The sequence below is a fragment of the Danio aesculapii genome, chromosome 1 (assembly GCF_903798145.1).
Source record: "Danio aesculapii chromosome 1, fDanAes4.1, whole genome shotgun sequence".
Lineage (NCBI taxonomy): Eukaryota > Metazoa > Chordata > Actinopteri > Cypriniformes > Danionidae > Danio > Danio aesculapii.
In genome coordinates, this window is record NC_079435.1 from 63,156,615 (window position 1) to 63,181,000 (window position 24,386).

The 24,386-nt window shown below is 43.7% G+C and overlaps 3 protein-coding genes across 5 annotated transcripts in view; 2 read left to right on the forward strand and 1 right to left on the reverse strand.

Annotated features, from left to right (window-relative positions):
• Positions 1 to 450: 450 nt before the first annotated feature.
• tmco3 (transmembrane and coiled-coil domains 3) lies at positions 451 to 14,432 on the reverse strand. 2 transcript variants are annotated; one of them, XM_056464135.1, is made up of 13 exons: positions 14,326 to 14,432; positions 11,483 to 11,877; positions 7,921 to 8,100; positions 6,649 to 6,843; positions 6,373 to 6,501; positions 6,200 to 6,292; positions 5,902 to 6,088; positions 5,570 to 5,687; positions 5,134 to 5,329; positions 4,360 to 4,510; positions 3,949 to 4,028; positions 2,129 to 2,278; positions 451 to 1,400 (listed from the first exon to the last, which is right to left on the reverse strand). In XM_056464135.1, the coding sequence occupies exons 2-13, from the start codon at positions 11,867 to 11,869 to the stop codon at positions 1,257 to 1,259; spliced, it is 2,010 nt and encodes a 669-aa protein (XP_056320110.1). In that variant the 5' UTR covers positions 11,870 to 11,877; positions 14,326 to 14,432; the 3' UTR covers positions 451 to 1,256. The 2 variants fall into 2 exon arrangements, with proteins under 2 accessions (XP_056320110.1, XP_056320102.1); XM_056464127.1 differs by lacking the exon at positions 14,326 to 14,432 and adding an exon at positions 13,813 to 13,885.
• Positions 13,884 to 20,646, forward strand: dcun1d2b (DCN1, defective in cullin neddylation 1, domain containing 2b). 2 transcript variants are annotated; one of them, XM_056464149.1, is made up of 7 exons: positions 13,884 to 13,986; positions 15,847 to 15,990; positions 16,380 to 16,548; positions 16,708 to 16,838; positions 17,791 to 17,873; positions 18,535 to 18,631; positions 19,568 to 20,646. In XM_056464149.1, exons 2-7 carry the CDS (start codon positions 15,936 to 15,938, stop codon positions 19,645 to 19,647), a joined length of 615 nt encoding a protein of 204 aa, XP_056320124.1. In that variant the 5' UTR covers positions 13,884 to 13,986; positions 15,847 to 15,935; the 3' UTR covers positions 19,648 to 20,646. The 2 variants fall into 2 exon arrangements, with proteins under 2 accessions (XP_056320124.1, XP_056320131.1); XM_056464156.1 differs by having other exon boundaries at positions 13,900 to 13,986; positions 15,868 to 15,990.
• An 841-nt stretch (positions 20,647 to 21,487) lies between these two features.
• Positions 21,488 to 24,386, forward strand: part of adprhl1 (ADP-ribosylhydrolase like 1) — a 6,281-nt gene continuing 3,382 nt past the window's right edge. Inside the window, exons 1-3 of the mRNA XM_056453066.1 lie at positions 21,488 to 21,812; positions 23,349 to 23,513; positions 24,187 to 24,312. Of these exons, the coding sequence (XP_056309041.1) occupies positions 21,608 to 21,812; positions 23,349 to 23,513; positions 24,187 to 24,312 (496 nt within the window). The 5' untranslated portion in view covers positions 21,488 to 21,607. The remainder of the gene's footprint in view (positions 21,813 to 23,348; positions 23,514 to 24,186; positions 24,313 to 24,386) is intronic.

A 24,386-nucleotide genomic window follows, 5' to 3' on the forward strand; every position in this document is an offset into this window, starting at 1 on the left:
TGTCACAAATAATAATAATAATAAACAGAGTAAATCTGATGTCTTTTTGAATCAACTGAATCATCAATTCTAGCAACTCGGAAATCGATTCTTTAGCGACTCGGACATCGCTTTATAACATTCCGCTATTAATTTTACCAGTTTGTATGTAAATCATAGCGTTATGGATGTGATTTGGGTGTTAAAAGCACACACAGATGGTCTTCCTTCATTACTGACCTGGGTAAAGTGTGTCTGTGGTCTGTTTTTCGGCATGTAGAGGCATGTCTGTAATTCTCCAAGCATCCTGGCCCTTTTTAACATGTAATTTCTGCACATGCGCATAGACTGACCAACAGAAGCATGTTTACATACATGTACAATTATCAATAACATTATCTGAGCATAGGGGCTTTTTGTCCATGTGTAAAATATGTAAATAAAGCATTAACAATCAACAGTCCACAGTAATGATTCAGACTATTGCATAATTTATAAGAGTCGTGTTAAGAACTGCCAACTCATATATTTAGAAAACAATACATGATCAAATGAAGGAAACAGACTGAACATCTGCAGTGCAAACTCTTTTCTCACCTCCGACACTCCGATTTACATCACATTCACTCATGTTAAAGGCACATAATACACAAATAAATAACATTTGGTCATATTTATATATTACATTATAACAGACACACACTAGAATAATATCTGTTAATGAGCAGTGTGTGTGTTTTGTGTTTATTTGCGGTGGTGAATTGCATTATGGGATGTTGATCTCTGCTCTGTCCACTTCTGATGTTGAAAATTCAACTCTACACTTTAATAAAGTGACTTTTACTGACATTTTAGTCGTTTGAAATAATATAATGTATAAGAAATAGAAAAATATAGGTGTGTAGAATAACAGAACATGTGCTGCAGTTTATTACAAGACGTTTGCAGTGTAATATACAACACCAACACACACACTACACAGCACTGCAGACTATTACATGTGCTGAAAAGCTGTTGAAAGAAAGATTAAAGTCCCATAATGCAATTAAAAAGCAGAAATAAACAGGGAAAAACAAATAAATAAAAATCAGGAAATAGAGAAAGCTGCAAATGTATGGGTCTCTTACAGTGCAGTGATCTGATCAACACTGAAGCCTTGCATTCGCCAGTCGTGCCCTTTAGTGTAATGAATGTTGTGTGTGTTTATCTGTCTCATCTCACTGTTTCTCATCAATATGATGCATTAATGTGAGACTGTAGCTGTATTTGTGTGTGCATCAGGACAGACTGAGCGCAGGTTTCTCGTGTTCAGGTGTGCGTTTCCTCTCTCCGCGGGGCACGCATCGCATCGTAGCAGCTCTCCATAACACTGGAGCCAGCAGGAGACTCAGTGTGGTGACGCTCAACACCAGCAGATACACCTGAGCAACACACACACACACACACACACACAGATGAAGAATCTTGACAGCGGACACATCAGCAGTGCAAAACAGCAGTGTCTCTCATGTGTGTGTGTGTGTGTGTGTGTGTGTGTGTTTGAGCCGAGAATAGCACACAGATAATGTTCTCTGTCTCTCTGAAACTGACCCTTTCAGGCTTTGATCCTAACTGTGGTGTTTTGGTGACTGTCACTTTAAATGCAAATGAGATTGGGCTTATTTCAAAAGAATTTAGTTCCTCAGTTCCCCTATAGCGCATGTGTTTGGACTGTGGGAGAAACCGGAGCACACAGAGGAAACCCACACCAACACGGGGAGAACATGCAAACTCCACACAGAAACACCAACTGACCCAGCCGGGACTCGAACCAGCGACCTTCTTGCTGTAAGATGACAGTGCTAACCACTGAGCCACCACATCTATATCTATCTATCTATCTATCTATCTATCTATCTATCTATCTATCTATCTATCTATCTATCTATCTATCTATCTATCTATCTATCTATCTATATATATATAAGCATTTCCCTCTCCTTAGTCTAGCATTTAATTCTCTGAACACCCTGTGTAATCAGCTCTCGTTGTGTGTATAGCCTCTTCTTGTTGAATGCCTCCTCAATTGTAAGCAGCTTTGAACTGAAGCGTCTGCTCATTGACTAAATGTAAACAGTGTCCATCCTGAATGTGTCATGAGATGACTGACCTCTCTGGAGATGATGCCGGCCCGCCGAGCTCGACTGCCCAACACGAAGGAGAACTCGCTGACCTGCGCCAGACCGGCCGACACCAGCCAGCGGATGTGCCTCGACCCCGGAGGAAGAAGAGCTGACAGAACTGCCACCGCTATCATGAACTGAGCAGAGCAGAGAAAACAGGTTCAGATGAACACAACACTCACTGTGTTTACATTCAAGAGGCGAATTAGATTTATGCACAAAACTGGAGTATCGCATGAAACACTAGTGAATAAAGCAGCGTTTCCATCCAATCAGAAACAAGAGAATCACCTCCTCAGCTCCTGCTGCACGGTCAGACATATCACTGAGAGAAGTGGAGTCTGCTGCACTGTTAGGATTCTCCACTGTGGTGTTGGTTCTCCTCTAATAAATGAGCTGCGCCTCAGAAGACCAAACGCAATGAACGCGCTGTAGAGCTGAAGATCTTTGCCTGAACCCGACGGCTTAATTTCATTTATATGGGGTCAGACTGGGCTTAGGTTTGTGCAGTAAATAAACAATCATGTGATGCATTTCTATTAGTGTGAGAAAGAAATCAAATAATTTGTTCCAACATTAAAATCTAGTCCCAAACGATGACGGAGAAGTCAAATGGAGCGAATTCTGACTGCGGTCAGGCCAGCCGCCAGTTCAGAAAGAACGGTCATTCTAGCCGCCAAGGTATTTCAGTGGTCGCTCATACACTGCGTATTACAGTAGAGCGCTAAATAGTAATGTACAGCGAGCTGACAGGGAAGATGACAAGGCCACTCGCTACATTGAAACTGCTGTCATGGAAAATGAAATGGATGATCTTGGCTGGTAGAAGACGAACAAACAATCATACCCAAACCTTGCAAAGTTAGCCAGAACAGTGTGCATCCCGGCCAGCAGCAGAGCAAGGGTGTTCAGTGCCGCTCAGTGAGCGCAGGACTGCACTATAGCCGTCTACAGTGCATTCAACAATGATCCTCCACAAAAACACGGAGCCTTGGTGAATATAGGATTATCAAATTATAACTAAATATTAATTAAACCATAAAGATCATAATGTAGTCCGAGTATATAGACTAATGTTTCATTAAGCTTTTATTATTCAGCTTCACCGTCACCTTAATGCCAGACAGTGAAGAGAAGAGATGAAACAAATCCTGCAGAGCCTTTATCTTAATTTCATTATTGGCAAATATTATTCATTCACTCATTCATTCATTTTCTTTTCAGCTTAGTCCCTTAATTAATACGGGGTCGCCACAGTGGAATGAACCACCAACTTATCCAGCACATTTTTCAGCCCTTCCAGCCGCAACCCATCTCTGGGAAAAGCCAAATACCAGTCATAATTCATTTTAACTTAATTTGTTAAGAAAGACTTATTTTTATTGGTGTGCTGGCCAATTTAAAGATGTGCCTAGCTCTATTTAGATCTGTTTTTGTCTTAACAGTGTGATCAGCCCAAACAGCATGGAGTCTGATCTTTTCACTTCAGATCTGTGCACTTTCACATGTAGTCTTAAATCAGACACAGATCTGATGTTTTGCAATGCGACCGCAGTGTGAACGGCTATGTCGGATTTGATCTTTTACATAATCTACAGCACATCACACACACACTGATGAAGCTCTTTACTCACCAAATCTCTTTCTATTGTGGTTTATGTGCATCATCAAATATAAAGTTTATCCTGCTCAGTTAAACTACATCAGTTTCTAAACTGATGTGCATCTTGGCGTTTCCATCAGGCATTTTTTATGCAATAATCCAAAATGTGCATAAAAACAAGTGTATGTAAGCCCAGCGACTGACCTTCATGATGACCAGAGAGAAGGTCAGCACCAGCAGGATGGTCAGCTCATACAGGACGAAGGTCGGGAACACGTGAAGCCCTGAGCAGAAATAGTGAAGCTGATCAAGAAGTGCGGCTTCAAATCAATTCTGCTACACTGAAGACTGAATCACTGCTGGACACAGAGGAGCTGAATCAGGGATATTCAACCCCTTATCTGTCTAATAAACCTTAAAGATGCATAAAAGACATCTAATTATGTGTTGAATTAAGTTTTAAACGTGCTATATTAAAGTACATTATTATTATTACGACTCTACTGTCTTCTTATTGACTTCTCTGCATTAATAACCATGTTCAGAATTTGTTCATATTCTGGTTCTGTATTAATAAACACAAAATAAAGCCATAATCAGGTCTTCAGGACTGACCAATGGAAGCGAAGAAGATGATGGCCAGGAAGTCTCGGATGGGTTCAGCGCAGGTCATGACCTCTGCCGTGACCATGTGACCCTGAGAGGACAGCAGCGCTCCGGCCAGAAAACAACCCAGCTCCATCGACACGTCCATGAACTCCGTCAGCTGAGGGAGACCACAGGGTTAGATCAGAGAATACACACATGCTCTCTCACACACATACAATTCAGTCAGAATTATTAGCCCCCCTGATTAATTTTGTCCCCAATTTCTGTTTAACAGAGAGCAGATTTCTCCAACACATCTCTAATCATAATAGTGTTAATAACTCATCTCTAATAACTGATTTATTTTCTCTTTGTCATGATGACAGTAAATAATATTAGACTAGATATTCTTCAAGACACTTCTATACAGCTTACAGTGACTTTAAAGGCTTAACTAGGTTAATTAGGTTAACTAGGCAGGTTAGGATAATTAGGCAAGTTATTGTATAATGATGGTTTGTTCTGGAGACTATCGAAAATAAATATTAGGGGCTAATAATATTGACCTTAACATGGTGTTTAAACAATTAAAAACTGCTTTTATTCTAGCTGAAATAAAACAAATAAGACTTTCTCCAGAAGAACAAATATTATCAGACATACTGTCAACATTTCCTGAATCTGAGAAACATCATTTGGAAAATATTTAAACAAGAATAATAATTCAAGGGGGGGGCACACTCTCTCTCTCACTCATTCACTCACATGCTCTCTCTCTGTCTCTCACACACACTCCCTCACCGTCAGCATCATGAACACAAACGCACTGGTCCCCAGCACCACAATCTCCTTGTTTCCTTTGCTTTCGGCGTGCAGCTTCCTGTAGAACGGACCAATCAGATGCGAGCGCAGGATCCAGCAGAGGAGAACCACAGCGGCAAGAGACACCAGAACCCGAGCCAGCAGAACCAGCACCTGCAGCGCCGCCAGCACAACACTCACACACACACACACAGACAGACAGTTACACACACACTCCAGTCCTCAAAGAGTCCTTCAGAGGTCAGTATATGATGAAGAGTTGATGATCAGGACACATTAACAGCGCTGAGAACAGTCCGGATGCTTTAAAGCTGATGGTTCTGCTTTAATCACGGCTCTTTCGGAGATTATTTTCATCTGTGAACGTTTTTATTGATAGTTAATCATCAGACATGTGTCAGAGGTGTAGATTCACCTGTCCACTTCTCCATCACCTCCATGGATTAATGTGGGCATCACAGCAATGAAGAGGCCGAGCTGAACATCCTGCATCACCAGCATCCCCAGCAACACACTGCTGTAGTCCAGCTCACCTGCACACACACACACACACACACACATATGCTGGAGCATTAGGACTCACACAGACGGCAGGTTGAGCGCCCCCTGCTGGCCTCACCAACACCACTTCCAACAGCAGCCTAGTGTTCCCATGTGGTCTCCCATCCAGACACTGACCAGACTCAGCCCTGCTCAGCTTCAGTGAGGGACCGCTCTTGGGCTGCAGGGTGTGTGTGTGCTCCTCACCTTCTTTAGCCTCTCGGGACGCTCCGCTCAGGAAGCGGGACACCAGTGGAGTGCTGGACAGGGACAGACAGCTGCAGATGAAGAGTGTCTGTGTGGGCTGCAGACCCAGCAGCTGACCCCAGATCAGCCCCACACACACCATCAGCAGACTGAGATACACAGAGCCCTGCAGAGAGATCCTCCACACCTGCACACACACACACACACACACACACACACACACACACACACACACACACACAGTCATCATCAAAAACTCCAGCATCTTCAGTGTTGGTGATGATGGACGGGTCTTTACCTTGTGGAGGCGTTCGGGAGAGAACTCCAGACCCACCACGAAGAGTGTGAAGAACACACCCAGCTCTCCCAGCGTCTCCACCTGCACCATCGACTGCAGAGGAGCACAGTTTACTGTGTGTGTGTGTGTGTGTGTGTGTGTGTGTGTGTGTGTGTGTGTGTAGCTTTACTCACTTTGATGCTGTTGAGTCCTGAAGGGCCGAGCAGAACACCACAGATGATGTAGCCGAACATGGGCGGGAGACCCATCAGTGTACAGAGCCAACCACACGGCAGAGACAGCATCACCACACACACCACATCCTGCGCAAACACAAACACACACACACACAGTTCAGTTCAATAACAGTGCACAGCACATTGATTATAAAATACTGGAATAACACAAAATAAACGTTCAGCTGAGCGACTCAGAGGTCAGAGGTCAGAGGTCAGAGGTGGTCTGCTGACCTTGATGAAGTGGTGGTCGGCGCGGGGGATGGTGGCGTCCCGTGGTTTGGTCAGCACATACTGGTTATTCTGCGAGTCGATCAGCATGCTGAGCCCTAGGTTGCCCTGGACCTCCGGCCTGGAGTCGTTCTTCCTCTTCCCGTCCTCCTCATCCTCCTCCACTCGCAGCACTGCCTCCACATTCACACCCTTCATCTGCACACAGCATCAGCACTGATCAGTTAACTCTTTAGGGCGGGGCTATCAGTGCTTTAGGGAGGAGCTATCGGTGCTTTAGGGAGGAGCTATCAGTGCTTTAGGGAGGAGCTGTCGGTGCTTTAGGGAGGAGCTGTCGGTGCTTTAGGGAGGAGCTGTCAGTGCTTTAGGGAGGAGCTATCTGTGCTTTAGGGGGGAGCTATCGGTGCTTTAGGGAGGAGCTATCAGTGCTTTAGGGAGGAGCTATCAGTGCTTTAGGGTGGTGTTATCGGTGCTTTGGGGAGGAGCTATCGGTGCTTTAGGGAGGAGCTATCGGTGCTTTAGGGAGGAGCTATCAGTGCTTTAGGGAGGAGCTATCAGTGCTTTAGGGAGGAGCTATCTGTGCTTTAGGGGGGAGCTATCGGTGCTTTAGGGAGGAGCTATCAGTGCTTTAGGGAGGAGCTATCAGTGCTTTAGGGAGGAGCTATCAGTGCTTTAGGGAGGAGCTATCAGTGCTTTAGGGAGGAGCTATCAGTGCTTTAGGGTGGTGTTATCGGTGCTTTGGGGAGGAGCTATCGGTGCTTTGGGGAGGAGCTATCGGTGCTTTAGGGAGGAGCTATCTGTGCTTTAGGGGGGAGCTATCGGTGGTTTAGGGAGGAGCTATCGGTGCTTTAGGGAGGAGCTATCGGTGCTTTAGGGAGGAGCTATCAGTGCTTTAGGGAGGAGCTATCAGTGCTTTAGGGAGGAGCTATCAGTGCTTTAGGGAGGAGCTATCAGTGCTTTAGGGAGGAGCTATCAGTGCTTTAGGGAGGAGCTATCGGTGCTTTAGGGAGAAGCTATCGGTGCTTTAGGGAGGAGCTATCAGTGCTTTAGGGAGGAGCTATCGGTGCTTTAGGATGGGGCTATCAGTGCTTTAGGGTGGTGTTATCGGTGCTTTGGGGAGGAGCTATCGGTGCTTTAGGAAGGAGCTATCTGTGCTTTAGGGAGGAGCTATCGGTGCTTTAGGGTGGGGCTATCAGTGTTTTAGGGAGGAACTATCAGTGCTTTAGGGTGGGGCTATCAGCGCTTTAGGGCAGGGCTACAGCTGTGTTTGTGCACCTGTTTGTTGTTGTCGAAGGCGTGCTCCTCGATGTCCTCCTCCAGGCGGTCTGCAGCCTTCCTCACATCCTCCAGGATCTCGTCCAGCACTGACAGGGTTTTGTTTCGATCTTGTGCCACTTTCAGCACCTCCTGCTGGTGTTTCTCTGCCGCCACCAGCTCGATGTACTCCTGCTCCTCCTGTAAACACACACTCACACCGGTCAGACAGCACACAGGACATTTACTGTCCATCAAAACCAAGACTCTGGCATCTTTCAGCTCGTGTCTGTGTATATTTGAGCTCAAGGTTTTTATTTAGTCACAATCTCATTCATTTCTTAACAGTGCAATATCTGAAAAATGCTTTTGACTACAGTGTCAGACCAAATTTCAAAACACATTTGATACCAATCAGCAGTAAAGGCTTAAAAACTAGCCTAGTGCGCCATCTGCTGTTAAAATTTAGCCTAGAGAGGCATCTGCAATTAAACACAAGCATAGACCACCATCTGCTGTTAAAGACTAGCCAAGAGCGCCATCTGCTGTTAAAACTAGCCTAGAGCGCTGTCTGCTGTTAAAACTAGCCTAGAGCGCCGTCTGCTGTTAAAATTTAGCCTAGAGAGGCATCTGCTATTAAACACAAGCGTAGACCACCATCTGCTGTTAAAGACTAGCCTAGAGCGCCATCTGCTGTTAAAACTTGCCTAGAATGCCATTAGCCTAGAGCGCCGTCTGCTGTTAAAACTAGCCTAAAGCGTCATCTGCTGTTAAAATTTAGCCTAGAGAGGCATCTGCTATTAAACACAAGTGTAGACCACCATCTGCTGTTAAAACTTGCCTAGAATGCCATTAGCCTACAGTGCCGTCTGCTGTTAAAACTACCCTAGAGCGACGTCTGCTGTTAAAACTAGCCTAGAGCGCTGTCTGCTGTTAAAACTAGCCTAGAGTGCCGTCTGCTGTTAAAACTAGCCTAGAGCGCCAACTGCAGTTAAAACTAACCTAGAGCGCCGTCTGCAGTTGAAACTAGCCTAGAGCGCCGTTTGCTGTTAAAACTAGCCTAGAGCACCATCTGCAGTTAAAACTAGCCTAGAGCACCATCTGCAATTAAAACTAGCCAAGAGCGCCGTTTGCTGTTAAAACTAGCCTAGAGCAGCGTCTGCTATTAAAACTAGCCTAGAGCGCCGTCTGCAATTAAAACTAGCCTAGAGCGTCGTCTGCTGTTAAAACTAGCCTAGAGCGTCGTCTGCTGTTAAAACTAGCCTAGAGCGCCGTCTGCAGTTAAAACTAGCCTAGAGCGCTGTCTGCTGTTAAAAGTAACCTAAAGCGCCATCTGCAGTTAAAACTAGCCTAGAGCGTCGTCTGCTGTTAAAACTAGCCTAGAGCACCATCTGCTGTTAAAACTAGCCTAGAGCGCCGTCTGCTGTTAAAACTAGCCTAGAGCGCCGTCTGCTGTTAAAACTAGCCTAGAGCGTTGTCTGCTGTTAAAACTAGCCTAGAGCACCGTCTGCTGTTAAAATTTAGCCTAGAGAGGCATCTGCTATTAAACACAAGCGTAGACCACCATCTGCTGTTAAAGACTAGCCTAGAGCGCCATCTGCTGTTAAAACTTGCCTAGAACGCCGTCTGCTGTTAAAACTAGCCTAGAGCGTCATCTGCTGTTAAAATTTAGCCTAGAGAGGCATCTGCTATTAAACACAAGTGTAGACCACCATCTGCTGTTAAAACTTGCCTAGAATGCCATTAGCCTAGAGTGCCGTCTGCTGTTAAAACTAGCCTAGAGCGACGTCTGCTGTTAAAACTAGCCTAGAGCGCCGTCTGCTGTTAAAACTAGCCTAGAGCGCCGTCTGCTGTTAAAACTAGCCTAGAGCGTTGTCTGTTGTTAAAACTCGCCTAGAGCGCCGTCTGCTGTTAAAACTAGCCTGGCTTAGAGCGCTGTCTGCTGTTAAAACTAGCCTAGAGCGTTGTCTGTTGTTAAAACTCGCCTAGAGCGCCGTCTGCTGTTAAAACTAGCCTGGCTTAGAGCGCTGTCTGCTGTTAAAACTAGCCTAGAGCGCTGTCTGCTGTTAAAACTAGCCTAGAGCGCCGTCTGCTGTTAAAACTAGCCTAGAGCGCTGTCTGCTGTTAAAACTAGCCTAGAGCGTCGTCTGCTGTTAAAACTAGCCTAGAGCGCCGTCTGCAGTTAAAACTAGCCTAGAGCGCTGTCTGCTGTTAAAAGTAGCCTAGAGCGCCATCTGCAGTTAAAACTAGCCTAGAGCGTCATCTGCTGTTAAAACTAGCCTAGAGCGTCGTCTGCTGTTAAAACTAGCCTAGAGCACCATCTGCTGTTAAAACTAGCCTAGAGTGCTGTCTGCTGTTATAAACTAGCCTAGAGCACCGTCTGCTGGTAAAACTAGCCTAGAGTGCCATCTGCTGTTAAAACTAGCCTAGAGCACTGTCTGCTGTTCAAACTAGCCTAGAGCGCCATCTGCTGTTAAAACTAGCCTAGAGCACCATCTGCTGTTAAAACTAGCCTAGAGCGCTGTCTGCAGTTAAAACTAGCCTAGAGCGTCGTCTGCTGTTAAAACTAGCCTAGAGCGCCATCTGCAGTTAAAACTAGCCTAGAGCGCTGTCTGCTGTTAAAAGTAACCTAAAGCGCCATCTGCAGTTAAAACTAGCCTAGAGCGTCGTCTGCTGTTAAAACTAGCCTAGAGCACTATCTGCTGTTAAAACTAGCCTAGAGCGCCGTCTGCTGTTAAATCTAGCCTAGAGCGCCGTCTGCTGTTAAAACTAGCCTAGAGCGTTGTCTGCTGTTAAAACTAGCCTAGAGCGCCGTCTGCTGGTAAAACTAGCCTAGAGTGCCATCTGCTATTAAACACAAGCGTAGACCACCATCTGCTGTTAAAGACTAGCCTAGAGCGCCATCTGCTGTTAAAACTTGCCTAGGACGCCGTCTGCTGTTAAAACTAGCCTAGAGCGTCATCTGCTGTTGAAATTTAGCCTAGAGAGGCATCTGCTATTAAACACAAGTGTAGACCACCATCTGCTGTTAAAACTTGCCTAGAATGCCATTAGCCTAGAGTGCCGTCTGCTGTTAAAACTAGCCTAGAGCGCCGTCTGCTGTTAAAACTAGCCTAGAGCGTTGTCTGTTGTTAAAACTCGCCTAGAGCGCCGTCTGCTGTTAAAACTAGCCTAGAGCGCCGTCTGCTGTTAAAACTAGCCTAGAGCGCTGTCTGCTGTTAAAACTAGCCTAGAGCAGCGTCTGCTGTTAAAACTAGCCTAGAGCGCCGTCTGCTGTTAAAACTAGCCTAGAGCGCTGTCTGCTGTTAAAACTAGCCTAGAGCGTCGTCTGCTGTTAAAACTAGCCTAGAGCGCCGTCTGCAGTTAAAACTAGCCTAGAGCGCTGTCTGCTGTTAAAAGTAGCCTAGAGCGCCATCTGCAGTTAAAACTAGCCTAGAGCACCGTCTGCTGTTAAAACTAGCCTAGAGTGCCATCTGCTGTTAAAACTAGCCTAGAGCACTGTCTGTGTTCAAACTAGCCTAGAGCGCCATCTGCTGTTAAAAACGAAGCTCAGGATTGATTGAAGAGCAGGTGTGATACAGACCTTGATGGCCGCTTCTCTGAGTGCCTCCAGCCGCTGTCTGCTGCTCTCCTTCATGTTCACCACGTCTCTGAGGTTCCCCTTCAGCACGCGCTGCAGTCCCTCCAGGGCCTGGAACAGGGATCTCTCGCTCTCGTTCAGCTCGCGCTCAAACACCTCCAGCGTGTGGATGCGGAACAGCTTCTCGGCCGCCGCCAGCTCCTGGTTTCGTTGTAGAGCCGCCGCCGCCGTGTCCAGCCTCCGCACCGCCGACTGCTTCTGCCGCAGCAGCGTGGAGAGCCGCCGGCAGTTCTCCGACACCCACTGCTGCCCATGGACGGATCTGTGGAGCGGCTTCTGCTGCAGCGCCACCACCAGGCCCAGGCACAGCACTGCACACAGAGCTCGCATCCCGCACACTGCACACACACACAGCACAGATCTATATCATTACTATACCATCATGCAGCTTCATGTTATTAATGGTATGAAGAAATTAGAGCTGGAGAAATCACCTGACTTATGAACACAACACACTCCTGAGTCTGAAAGTGTGTCAGTTTGAGCTTGTTTAGGTGTGTCTCTAACTAGACAAACAACCCACAGTGTGTTTAGCTGCCGTCACACCTACATCCTACAACTAAATACAGGTTAATGTCCCTGACGTACACTGATATCCAGCAGTGTTTCCTCAACAGTGCGTCAGTGTAAAGGTGTGTGTGCAGAAAACAACACTGCTGGAGCTCAGACTAGCAGTGAGATGCAAATACTAGAATGTGGCATAACAGGGTCAATGTCATGCCAGACTATCAGAAGAAAAGTACAGCTATTTAGGCATTTCTGTGGGAAAATTATTGAAAGATTAGTCTATTTCACAGTCATTTTCAGTAGCACATTAACAGCACTTTAAATTAGACATTTCTGTATGTTTTCAGTGCATTTTCTGCTTACTTTGTTATAAAAACCATAATCTATGAAATCAGTCATTACGGTTAAAGACAATATAGATTGACATTGAATTATCGGGTAATGAAGCTTGACGGCTGTATATATTTTAAGGAAACACATTACATCAGAAATAACTAAATTTCATTAATTTAGCCATATACACACAATTAAAATAAATGAAGAAATGAAACAATAAATAGGAAATAAGAGACAAAATGTATAATCCCAAAAAGAAACAGAATGGAAAAAATATACCCTATAGACCATATTAATGTGGTTATATGATCGGCCCGTGAACACTTCCTGCTTGTTGTCAAACGATTTCATAACTGTACCAAGAGGCGATTCAATCATAACTTAATGTTAAAACGGCTATCATAACATTATTCATCAATATGTGGCTCTTTTTGGATTCTCTGAAGTGATAAAATAAAAAAATGTAAAACAAGAAGTTCGGTGGGACCATTGTTTTTGTTTACATCCCTCAAAATGGTCTATAGCCTCATTATAGATATAGTCATTTTACTCAAAATACAATGCTCCATTCATATGATTTATTGTCAAATAAAATGGTACAAAAAGACAGTCAGGCATGGGTATATTCTGTAATCAAAATTAAAAATTATAAAATAACAAAATTATAAATATAATGCACATTAAAGTTTTTACACTGGCACCTTTATTATTTAACATATCGCACAGCCCATGTAATTATAAAATACATAGTGTGCATGATTATATGTTTATGTGTGTATGCATGTACATTCTACCATGGGTATAAATAATTCCAGGTTTATTGAGATATAATTAAACATGAAATTATTTATACCCATAGGAGTACGTACGTACGTACATACATACATGCATACATACTTACGTACATACATACATACATACACATACATATACATAATAATTTACTTTAATAATAATTAGTTAATAAGTTAATAATTTGCTTTAGTGGAAGTGGGAGGAGCTGTGAGCAGAAGTTATGAATGAACTCATAATTAATGAGCAGTGTCGAGTGTCAATGTCAGGGAAGTGATGCCATGGTTACCTTCATTAAATTAAACAGCCTTCAGTATTAATAACTATCATAAATATAACTAAGGATACACTCCATATTTCAAATTAACTGCATGTAATATGATACAGAAGTGAAGCAGTACTGCTTAACATTAAGAATCAATTGACACCAAACTAACCAACCCATGACAACACACTCCTCCATTATATATGTATATCACTGTCATTAAGTCAGATTAATGCAGAATTATGATCTAATCAAACGCTGAAGATCGCAGATTATTTTACTGAGGACAAATTCACCTTCAGGGCCGTTTAAAGAGCATCTGCTACACGACATTCTGCAGTATAATAATGGAGAAAACAGGAGTCTCTCATACCTGCTCAGTGCGGAGAGGCGAACTGGAGGAACTAGTCAGTGAAAAAACACCGAGGAAACAATCGCGCTCTTGTGACGTCACACACCGCGACTCCCGAACCGGAGAACGAGAGAAACGGAGACCCGCTGCTCGGAGAGAAACAACCGTAGAGAGAGACAACCGGAGCAGGAGCAGGTAACCGAGATACATAATGATGAAGATGAAGATGATGAGTGTTTACGGACGAGTTTCGCGGGCTCGCCTCCTGACAGACTCACCGGAGCCGATCATTCTCCGTTAAACCGCTGTGAAGCTCGCGGAAAATAGACGAGCGCCAGTTCCGTGTGTGTGACTTTCTAAGCGGCTACTGTCAGCTGTTTTATTTCATGTTTATATTATTATTTCTGACACTGATCGACTGAATCAAAACAATCGACCGGGCATTCTGGGAAATGTAGTTCCTATTCCCGCACTCACATAACCGAGGCTGATCAGCTGAGTCATTGAGTTTGACTGTAAACATATAAAACTCACGTGAAGCGAAAAATTAGAAGTTTTGAATTGATTGAAATCGTCCACCGTCTTCCGTCGAAATGAACTTGAACAGCCGCATGTGTGTTGAAACTACAACTCCTCTGAAAGCAGTGCCGCGCATGCGTACATGATGCTTCTGAATTTGTGGGCGTTTTCAAACTGGTGGGTGTTTCTAAATCATGCTATGATCCATCATATGTAACCTTAACCCTCACTTTGACGTCAGCAAACCAGATAACGCCCCTTTGTTTTGACCACGCCCATTTTCATGTAGGGCAGAAAGGAAGAGGGCAGCATTGATCAAACCCAAACACACAGGAACAGTCAGTCAGTGTGGATGTGCTTTGAGTAAAGGCTCTGTTCAGCTGATTCATGCATGCATATGTTGAACGATCACTTCTTAGAGTTTTGAGTAATGATCAGTTCAAGTGCACGTTACTGTTCGTGTTCACACTAGAGGAGTTTTACAGGATATAAAGTTATCATTAAAAAAGGGAAACAATGAGAGATGCAAACTCAAAATTAGAGGAAAAAAATGCAAACTTCAGATTTTCCTTCAGTGCAACTTCAGTAAACTCAGAATTAAAAAAGTCAATCTGAAAATGTGAAATTCACAATTGAGATTGAAAACTCAAGAAACAAACAAACAGAATAGCGAAACGTTCACTCAAAATGTAAAATAAAGACTTGTAAACTGTGATAAAAATATAATTTCAAGAATAAAATTGCAAAAAATTCTTTTAAAGATCAAAACTCAACTATTTGTGGTCTTAAAAGTGCTGTGAGAATCAGAATTAATCAAATAAAATAATCATTTGAAAACATTAAAGTGTAAATAGGGTGACACGATGGCTCAGCACTGTGGCCTCACTGCAAGAAGGTCGCTGGTTCGAGTCTCAGCAGGGTCAGTGTGTGTTTCTGTGTGGAGTTTGCATGTTCTCCCCGTGTTGGTGTGGGTTTCCTCCGGGTGCTCCGGTTTCCCCCACAGTCCAAACACATGCGCTATAGAGGAACTGATGAACTAAATTGGTCATAGTATATGAGTGTGTATGGGTGTTTCCCAGTACTAGGTTGCAGCTGGAAGGGCATCCTGTGTAAAACATATGCTGGAATAGTTGGCGGTTCATTCTGCTGTGGCGACCCCTGATGAATAAGGGACTATGAATGAATGAATGAATTAAATTGTAAATAAAAAACTTTGCAAGATAAAAGTTATTATTATAAAGAATTATTTTATTATTAATTAATAATAATATTTTATTATAAAATATTTAAATATTTGATTAATATTAATTATTATTTTGTTTAAGTCAAAAATAATTGTTCATAACCCCCCTGACTAAAGTTCCCAGTAGTATTGACAGGTAAATGAAACTGATCCTCTATTCTGGCATCATGGTAAAGGTCTGCATGAGTATATAGTTATTTCCTGTGTCTCCTGTACTGATGGTGCACAGCAGTGCTGATGAGTTGTGTTAATGTTCATAAACAGTCGCTCATTCTCTCTGTGTCCTCCTAAAGATCCGTCATTTGATGCTGCAGAAATAAACCATCCATTCTGCCTGACCCACCATGACTGCAGCCTGAAGACAGAACAGCTCAGAGACTCCATGAAAACAGCAGTGGACCGGAGGAAGCTGGACCTGCTCTACAGCCGCTACAAAGGTCAGCTGTGGGCTATATGCACATGGACGTTCGTGAAGTGCTCTGAAATCTGCATTTAAATCTCACGAAGAGAGGGCGGGGCATAGAGTAGCTCCTCCCCTTTCAAAATCAGCCAATAGAATTTAGTTTTTCTAACAACTCTGTCAGTGAGAGCAGTTGAGCTCAAGTGCATTAAATGAACAGCCAATGAGTAGAAGGGGGCGGGGCATGTCAGACACTAGAAAGCATTTGATTGGTCAGAAGATTGGATGAGAAACTCATTGATGCATTTAAGCAGAGGTGATAAACTGCAAACTTTGGCTGTGTGTGTGTGTGTGTGTGTGTGTGTGTGTGTGTGTGTGCGTGTGTGTGTGTGTGTGGTGTTTTACCTGAGCTGTGCTGTTCTGCAGATCCACAGGATGAGAATAAGATCGGTGTGGACGGGATCCAGCAGTTCTGTGATGACCTCATGCTGGATCCGGCTAGCGTTAGCGTCCTCATCGTAGCCTGGAAGTTCAGAGCCGCGACGCAGTGCGAGTTCAGCCGGCAGGAGTTCCTGGACGGCATGACGGAGCTCGGGTTAATAACACACACACACACACACATAAACACACACAAGTACATAAGACATAGACAAACACACACAGGGGAGGTGATTTCCCTGCAGATCTTGACTCGGTGTGTGTGTGTGTGTGTGTGTGTGTGTGTGTGTGTGTGTGTGTGTGTGTTGTGCTGTAGTTGTGACACTCCAGAGAAGCTGAAGAGTCTTTTACCCAGACTGGAGCAGGAGCTGAAGGATTCTGGGAAATTCAGAGACTTCTACCGCTTCACCTTCAGCTTCGCCAAGAGTCCCGGACAGAAGTGTTTAGGTGAGAGATCAGGAGAGAGTCAGCGCTGTCAGCTGCCACTGTGAACATCTGTGTGTGTGTGTCTATGTTTGTCTATGTGTGTGCGTATCTGTCTATGTCTGTTTGTGACTGTGTGTGTGTGTGTGTGTGTGTGTGTATGTGTATGTCTTTTTGTTTGTGACTGTGTAAGTGCATTTGTGTGTGTTAGTCTATTTCTGTGTGTGTGTTTGTCTGTCTGTTTCTGTATGTTTGTGTGTCTATGTGTGTGTCTATGTGTGTGTCTGTATGTGTGTGTGTGTGTGTGTGTGTGTGTGTGTGTGTGTGTGCATGCATGTGTGTCTGCATGCATGTGTGTGTGTGTGTCTATGTGTGTGTCTGCATGTGCGTGTGTGTGTGTGTCTGCATGCATGTGTGTGTGCATGTGTGTATGTGCATGTGTGTGTGTCTGTGTGTGTCTGCATGCATGTGTGTCTATGTGTGTGTCTGCATGTGTGTGTGCATGTGTGTGTGTCCGTGTGTGTGTGTGTGTGTGTGTTTATGTGTGTGTCTGCATGCATGTGTGTGTCTATGTGTGTGCGCATGCATGTGTGTGTCTATGTTTTAATGTTTGTGACAGTGTGTGTGTATTTGTGTCTGTTTGTTTGTGTGTGTGTGTCTGTGTTTTTGTGTGTGCATGTGTCTGTTTATCTGTGTGTGTGTTTTTTTGGTCTGTTTGAGTATGTGTGCAGCTGTGTGTTTGTGTGTGTCTGTAATCAGTGTGTGTGTGCGTGTTTGTGTGTGTCTATAATCAGTGTGTGTTTGTTTCTGTGTGTGTGTGTGTTTATTGGTCTGTTTGAGTGTGTGTGCAGCTGTGTGTCTATAATTTGTGTGTGTGTGTGTGTGTGTGTGTTTATTGGTCTGTTTGAGTGTATGTGCAGCTGTGTGTTTATCTATAATCAGTGTGTGTTTGTTTCTGTGTGTGTGTGTCTCTCAGATCTGGAGATGGCCGTGGCCTACTGGAACCTCATTCTTAATGGACGCTTCAAGTTTCTGGGCCTGTGGAACACGTTCCTGCTGGTACCCTGCTTTATAATGACTGGAACCTGCTGTCTGTTAGCAGCTCTGTGGAAAATCTCCTTTTAATATTACACACACTGTAGCTCGAGCATTGCAGAAGGATGTAAACAACACCTTTATCTACTGCACCCGATGTCACGCGCTCCAGCACCAAGACCATTGATACAGCGGTTACCTAGCAACATAAGAAGCACAGTGCACTGGTCTTTTCTATAGTCAACAAAAAGCCAGTATGCCGCACCACAGTTGAGCTGGTGTGTGTGTGTGTGTGTGAGTGTGTTAGTCAGGTGTGTGTCCTCCTCAAGCGTCTCCTGTGTGTAGCACTAGTGTCTTCCACATCTCCTCCTCCTGCTGTGAAATAACTCTGATCATTCAGCGGAGTGATATGGAGCTGTAATGTGCTCTAAACCTGCCGGAACTACTTTAGCTGTGCCTTCATCTGTTAATAACTAAGAATGATCATCAGCCAATCAGAATCAAGCGTTCAACAATACTCCAGTTTAATTATATTCGCATTATTTTTGAACATGTGTCTCGACTCTATCTAGTGTTTTAATGCAATATCCTGGATGTAAACATCAGTCATGTGACACTGGAATAATGTTATATGAGAGGTGAACTGATGATGCTTTTCCTTCTGCTTAATCTTGTTTCTGTAAAGGAGCATCATAAGAAATCCATCCCTAAAGACACGTGGAACCTGCTGCTGGACTTCGGAAACATGATCGCAGACGACATGTCAAACTACGACGAGGAGGGTCAGTCAGTCAGTCCCATACACTGCATGAGCTTACACACGCACTCGTTTCAGATATATATGGCTAATATGGAATTGCGGGTATATTTTCTGTCTCCAAGATAAATCTTCTCTTATTTTTCGACACGGTGGCTCAGTGGTGTCGCACTGTGGCCTCACAGCAAGAAGGTCTCTGGTTTAAGTCTCGGCTGGGTCAGTTGGTGTTTCTGTGTGGAGTTTGCATGTTCTCCCAGTGTTGGTGTGGGTTTCCTCCGGGTGCTCCGGTTTTCCCCCACAGTCCAAACACATGTGCTATAGGGGAACTGATCAACTAAATTAGCCGTAGTGTATGAGTGTGTGTGTGTGTGTGTGTGTGTGTGTGTATGTGTGTGTGTGTGTGTGTGTGTGTGAATTAGTGTGTATGGGTGTTTCCCAGTGCTGGGTTGTAGCTGGAAGGGCATCCACTGTGTAAAACTTATGCTGGAATAGTTGGTAGTTCATTCCACTGTGGCAACCCCTGATGAATAAAGGGACTAAGCTGAAGGAAAATGACATATAAGCATTATTTTACAGTAGAACAGATCTTAATTCTAACATTAATGCATTATTACACTTCTTACATTATTAGATGTTATATGTAATAATGCACATTATATATATTTGGCATTATTATTACATTACATTTATAATTGATTCAGTTTACTGTAAATTAGACATTTATTTAATCTTTATACATGTATATCACTCCTGTTTAAGCGTGAAATGTACCTGCAATTCTAAAGCGAGTAACATGTGTACTTATTTACATTTATTAACATCGTTTTGTGCCTAATAAATGCATATTTGACAAGCACTAATCCCCTTTTTCTCCTAAAGTGGGTCATTTCTTATGTCAGATGAACAGGGTTGGTTTGAAAGCCTCTCAGTGTAACACTGACGGTGTTTTGCTGTGTTGTAGGAGCGTGGCCGGTGCTCATCGATGACTTTGTGGAGTTTGCACGGCCGATCGTAACAGCAGAAAACCTCCAGACTCTATAATGAGCGCGGTGAAGAGGACGAAACAGACATCATGATAACGATCTACAACAACAGCACAGGAATAACGATGGACTAATATGTGAACTCATTATAACTAATGAGGAGTTAAGGCGTGCGCTAATCAGGAACTAACTTTACTACATGAGTTTGAGTGAATAGTGGCTGATTTACTACGCAATAGCACATGTTTGTTAATTAATGTATTAATTAACACTTTAGTTTAAGCTACACGCAACTAACATGAGCTGTTAATGGATGTTTATATCATGACTTTACTTGAAGAGGCACATTATTTTCCTTAGTAATATCTCATGAACTCCTACGGTCATATTGATGTAGACTGAACACTTTCTATTGTCAACACACACTCCTCTGACATGCATGACCATTACAATTAAACACAGAAGTTATTAATAAAGAGTTAATAATAATAATAATGTGCTCCTTTAAATGCTTTACATTGAAAAGCAATAGGAAAGTACAGTTTAACCACAGGAGTTCATGAGTTATTACTAATGAGTTAATAATAATTATGTGCCCCTATAAGTAAAGTCATAGCATAAACATACACCTGCTCATGAGTGTGTGTTAGTTACGTGTAGCTTAAACTAGAGTGCTAACTAATACATTAATTAACAAACATGTACTAACCAGTAGTTAAGCCGGCCATTATTCACTCATATTGTGTCCTGATTAGAGCATGCCTTCACTCATAATAAATTAACATCTAATTTACATATTAACACGTTATTATTCCTGTGCTGTTACAGTAGTGTTATCGACATTACTAACACAGAGCGACGTGTCAAAGTGTGTGTGAATGCAGCGTGACGGACGAACACTGAGGCTGGTTTTGTGCTGTTTCAGAAATTTTCTAACACAGTTTCTGCTTGTGTGTGTGTGTGTGTGTGTGTGTGTGTGTGTAACGTTCATCACAGTCTGCAGTTCAGCTCAACATCAGTGTTATGCTGTGTATGTAAATAAAGAGGATTTAACACACTGCATTCTCTCGCCTCATTATTTACTATATGTGTACTGTGCTTTACCTGGTGTGTTTTTAAATATTATTATCAACAGTAGTAAATGGGGGCGACGCAGTGGGTAGTGCTGTCGCCTCACAGTAAGAAGGTCGCTGGTTTGAGTCTCGGCTGGGTCAGTTGGTGTTTCTGTGTGGAGTTTGCATGTTCTCCCCGTGTTGGCGGGGTACAGGTAAACACATGAGGTACAGGTAAATGTGCTGGATAAGTTGGCGGTTCATTCCACTGTGGTGATCCCAGATTAATAAATGAATGAATGATAAATGAGAACGAAATAAATGAAATATTATTACTAAAACAACTGTCTAATGATCTCTTTCATTGTCTGTGTTTACTTTAAATTGAATAAATATTTGCATGAAACATCTATAGTGTGTTTTTAATGTGTGTATGGGTATATGTGTGTGTTTGTGTGCCTGTGTATAAGTAAACGTGTGTATGGGTATATGTGTGTGTGTTTGTGTGCCTGTGTATAAGTAAACGTGTGTATGGGTATATAGACCACTTTGATGGACGTAAACAATAACAATGGTCCTAACATATTTCCTGTTTGACATGTTTTCATTTCTACAGCTTCAGATAATCCACATGTTGATCAATAATGTTATGAGCGCTGTTTTAACACAGAGTTATGATTGAATTCCCTCTTTTAAGAGTTATGAAATAGTCTGACAACAAGATGGAGACATTCATGGGCCAGTGACATCACCACATTGAAATGGACTATATATGTGTGTGTGTGTGTGTGTATGGGTGTATATATGTGTGTGTGTGTGTGTGTTACCCAGTGGTCTCCAGTACAGCCCAGTCTCTCGTTCTCCCACAGCTGTTGCCTTTTTAGGAGACACCTGATCGCCACACAAAGAGCTGCTGATAAGAGTGTGTTGGTCAGATGATGGTCAGCCTCCGTCACACACACACTGATGGAGAAGTTCCAGGCGGCGATGGTTCTGGGAGCGGTGGGAGACGCGCTGGGCTCCCGCTGGCAGACCTGCAGCTCGGGTTCTCAGATCCAGCAGGAGCTCCAGGCCCTCGGGGGACTCGCGGCCCTTAAACTGGATGCAGAACACTGGCCCCTGAGTGACGGAGCCCTGATGCACATGACCACCGCTGAGGCCCTGATCACCGGTGAGAGAAACACACACATATACACACACATATGCTCATATACACACACACAAATACACTAATATATACTCACATACACTTATATATACATACACACACACTCATACGCATGCACTTATGTATACACACAAACTCAAACATACACACACATAGAGATTTACACACAACACACACATATACTCAGAGATATGCACTATATATATATACACATACGCTGTATATACACAAACACACACACTCAAGTGCTGCTGGTTGTGTTGTGTGTTGTTTCCAGACGCATGAGTATGTGTGTGTGTGTGTGTGCTGAGAATAGAGCTGAATTAGTCTGGATCCCTCACTGACTCGCTGTCGGTCTCAATTCATCAGAACACACACACACACACACACACATCTGTCTTCACAGCGGATGCTTTCCTTTGCATGTATCATACACACATGTATAGTCATACAAACAACACACACTCACTCACACATTGTCACAAAAATCTATCAGGCACACACACGCACACTGTTACACACACAGACACACACTTTTACAAACACTAACACGCACACACTCTTGCATACACACACTTATAGTCACACAAACACACACATACACTCTCCATCACACACACAAACGCACACTATCTTAATCATACAAACAACACACACACATTCAACACTCACATGCACACACTCTTAGTCGCACAAACTTGGTTATCTCTCTCTCTCTCACACACACACACACAGTGTTATAGTAACACAAACAACACACACTCTCTCAGACACATACAAACACGCACACACACACACACACATGCACTGACATTCACTGACCCACATACATACACACTTTCACACATATACACACACATACATAAACACTCTCTCACACACACACACACACACACACACACACGGTCACAAACTCTTACATATACACTCACAAGCACACTCTCTCATACACACACATTTATAGTCATACAAACAACACACACACACTCTTATATTCATACAAACACTCACACACACACACACACGCAGACACTGATAAGGGCCCCAGAATAGAGCTGTGGGTCACGGTCGTCCGTTTCCATGCTAATGCGGCGTGACACACACTAATCTCAGTGAGCGTCGTAAATAACGGAGCTTTAGTTTGTTCCCCTGATGCTGTAATCCAGCAGGAGCACACACACACACACACACACACACGCACACACACACACACCACAACACACACATAGCTCAGATGCTGCCCGTCGAGTGCCCTTAAACAGGAGCTGACGACACTGGAGGATCAGAACGCTGCTTATCATCCACATTCCACATCCATACACACACACACACAACACTGTATATAACACACACACACACACACACTGATTAGACTGTGTGTGCGTGTGTGTGTGTGTGTGTGTGTATTGATGGCGGCATCTGATGGAGGGTCTTCAGTTCAGCCTTCAACAGTTCCCCAGAGCCCTAATCAGCTCGCACACACAGTCTAATCAGTGTGTGTGTGTGTGCGTGTGCGTGTGCGTGTGTGTGTGTGCTCAGATTACTGGTGTCTAGAGGATCTGTACCGTGAGCTGGTGCGGCTCTATGTGGAGGCCATGGTGAGTCTGCAGGGTCGAGTCCCAGAGCCCAGCACTGTGGAGGGGTGCGCACACCTCAAACCACACAACTTCCTGCTGGCCTGGCACACACCCTTCAATGAGAAAGGTACAGACACACACACACACACACACACACACTGTATATTTCAGCTGTTTACCTCCACACAATGTTTTGTGAGTTAAGTGATCTGCTCATGACTCCTGAGATCAGTTTATGAATCTTTTTATCTGTAAATGACTCATCAGAACTGTTCATAACTCCTGTGAACTGTAAATGACTCCTCTGAACTATAAATGACTTCTCTGAATTGTTCATGACTCCTCTGATCAGTTCACAACTCCTCTAATTTGTAAATGACTCATCTGAACTGATCATGACTCCTCTAATCTGTTCATGAGTCACTTGATCTGTTCATGACTCCTCTGATCTGTTCATAACTTCTCTGATCTGTAAATGACTCTTGTGATCTCTAAATGACTCCTCTGATCAGTAAATGAATCCTGTGATCTCCAAATGACTCCTCTGAACAGTAAATGACTCCTGTGATCTCCAAATGACTCCTCTGAACAGTAAATGACTCCTCTGATCAGTAAATGACTCCTCTGATCAGTAAATGACTCTTGTGATCTCTAAATGACTCCTCTGATCAGTAAATGACTCTTGTGATCTCTAAATGACTCCTCTGATCAGTAAATGACTCTTGTGATCTCTAAATGACTCCTCTGATCAGTAAATGACTCTTGTGATCTCTAAATGACTCTAAATGTTTCTCCTGCAGGTTCTGGTCACGGAGCCGCCACTAAGGCCATGTGTATAGGGATGCGCTACTGGCAGGCGGAGCGGCTCCACACACTGGTGGAAGTGAGCATCGAGGCGGGCCGAATGACCCACAATCACCCTATAGGTGCTCCATCATCATCATCCTCCTCCTCCTCAGATGAGGAGCGCCCCCTGTCCTCCGTGTCCCTCATGTCTCTC

Excerpts from the sequence above, each read along its gene's own strand:
- tmco3 (XM_056464135.1), bottom strand. The coding sequence starts at position 11,869 with ATGCGAGCTCTGTGTGCAGTGCTGTGCCTGGGCCTGGTGGTGGCGCTG. Across the intron at positions 6,089-6,199 it reads CTCCCGAACGCCTCCACAAG|GTGTGGAGGATCTCTCTGCA; the intron begins GTAAAGACCCGT and ends GTGTGTGTGCAG. Across the intron at positions 2,279-3,948 it reads TCTCTCTGGTCATCATGAAG|TTCATGATAGCGGTGGCAGT; the intron begins GTCAGTCGCTGG and ends TGCTCTGCTCAG.
- dcun1d2b (XM_056464149.1), top strand. The coding sequence starts at position 15,936 with ATGAAAACAGCAGTGGACCGGAGGAAGCTGGACCTGCTCTACAGCCGC. Across the intron at positions 15,991-16,379 it reads GCTCTACAGCCGCTACAAAG|ATCCACAGGATGAGAATAAG; the intron begins GTCAGCTGTGGG and ends GCTGTTCTGCAG. Across the intron at positions 16,839-17,790 it reads TCCCGGACAGAAGTGTTTAG|ATCTGGAGATGGCCGTGGCC; the intron begins GTGAGAGATCAG and ends TGTGTCTCTCAG.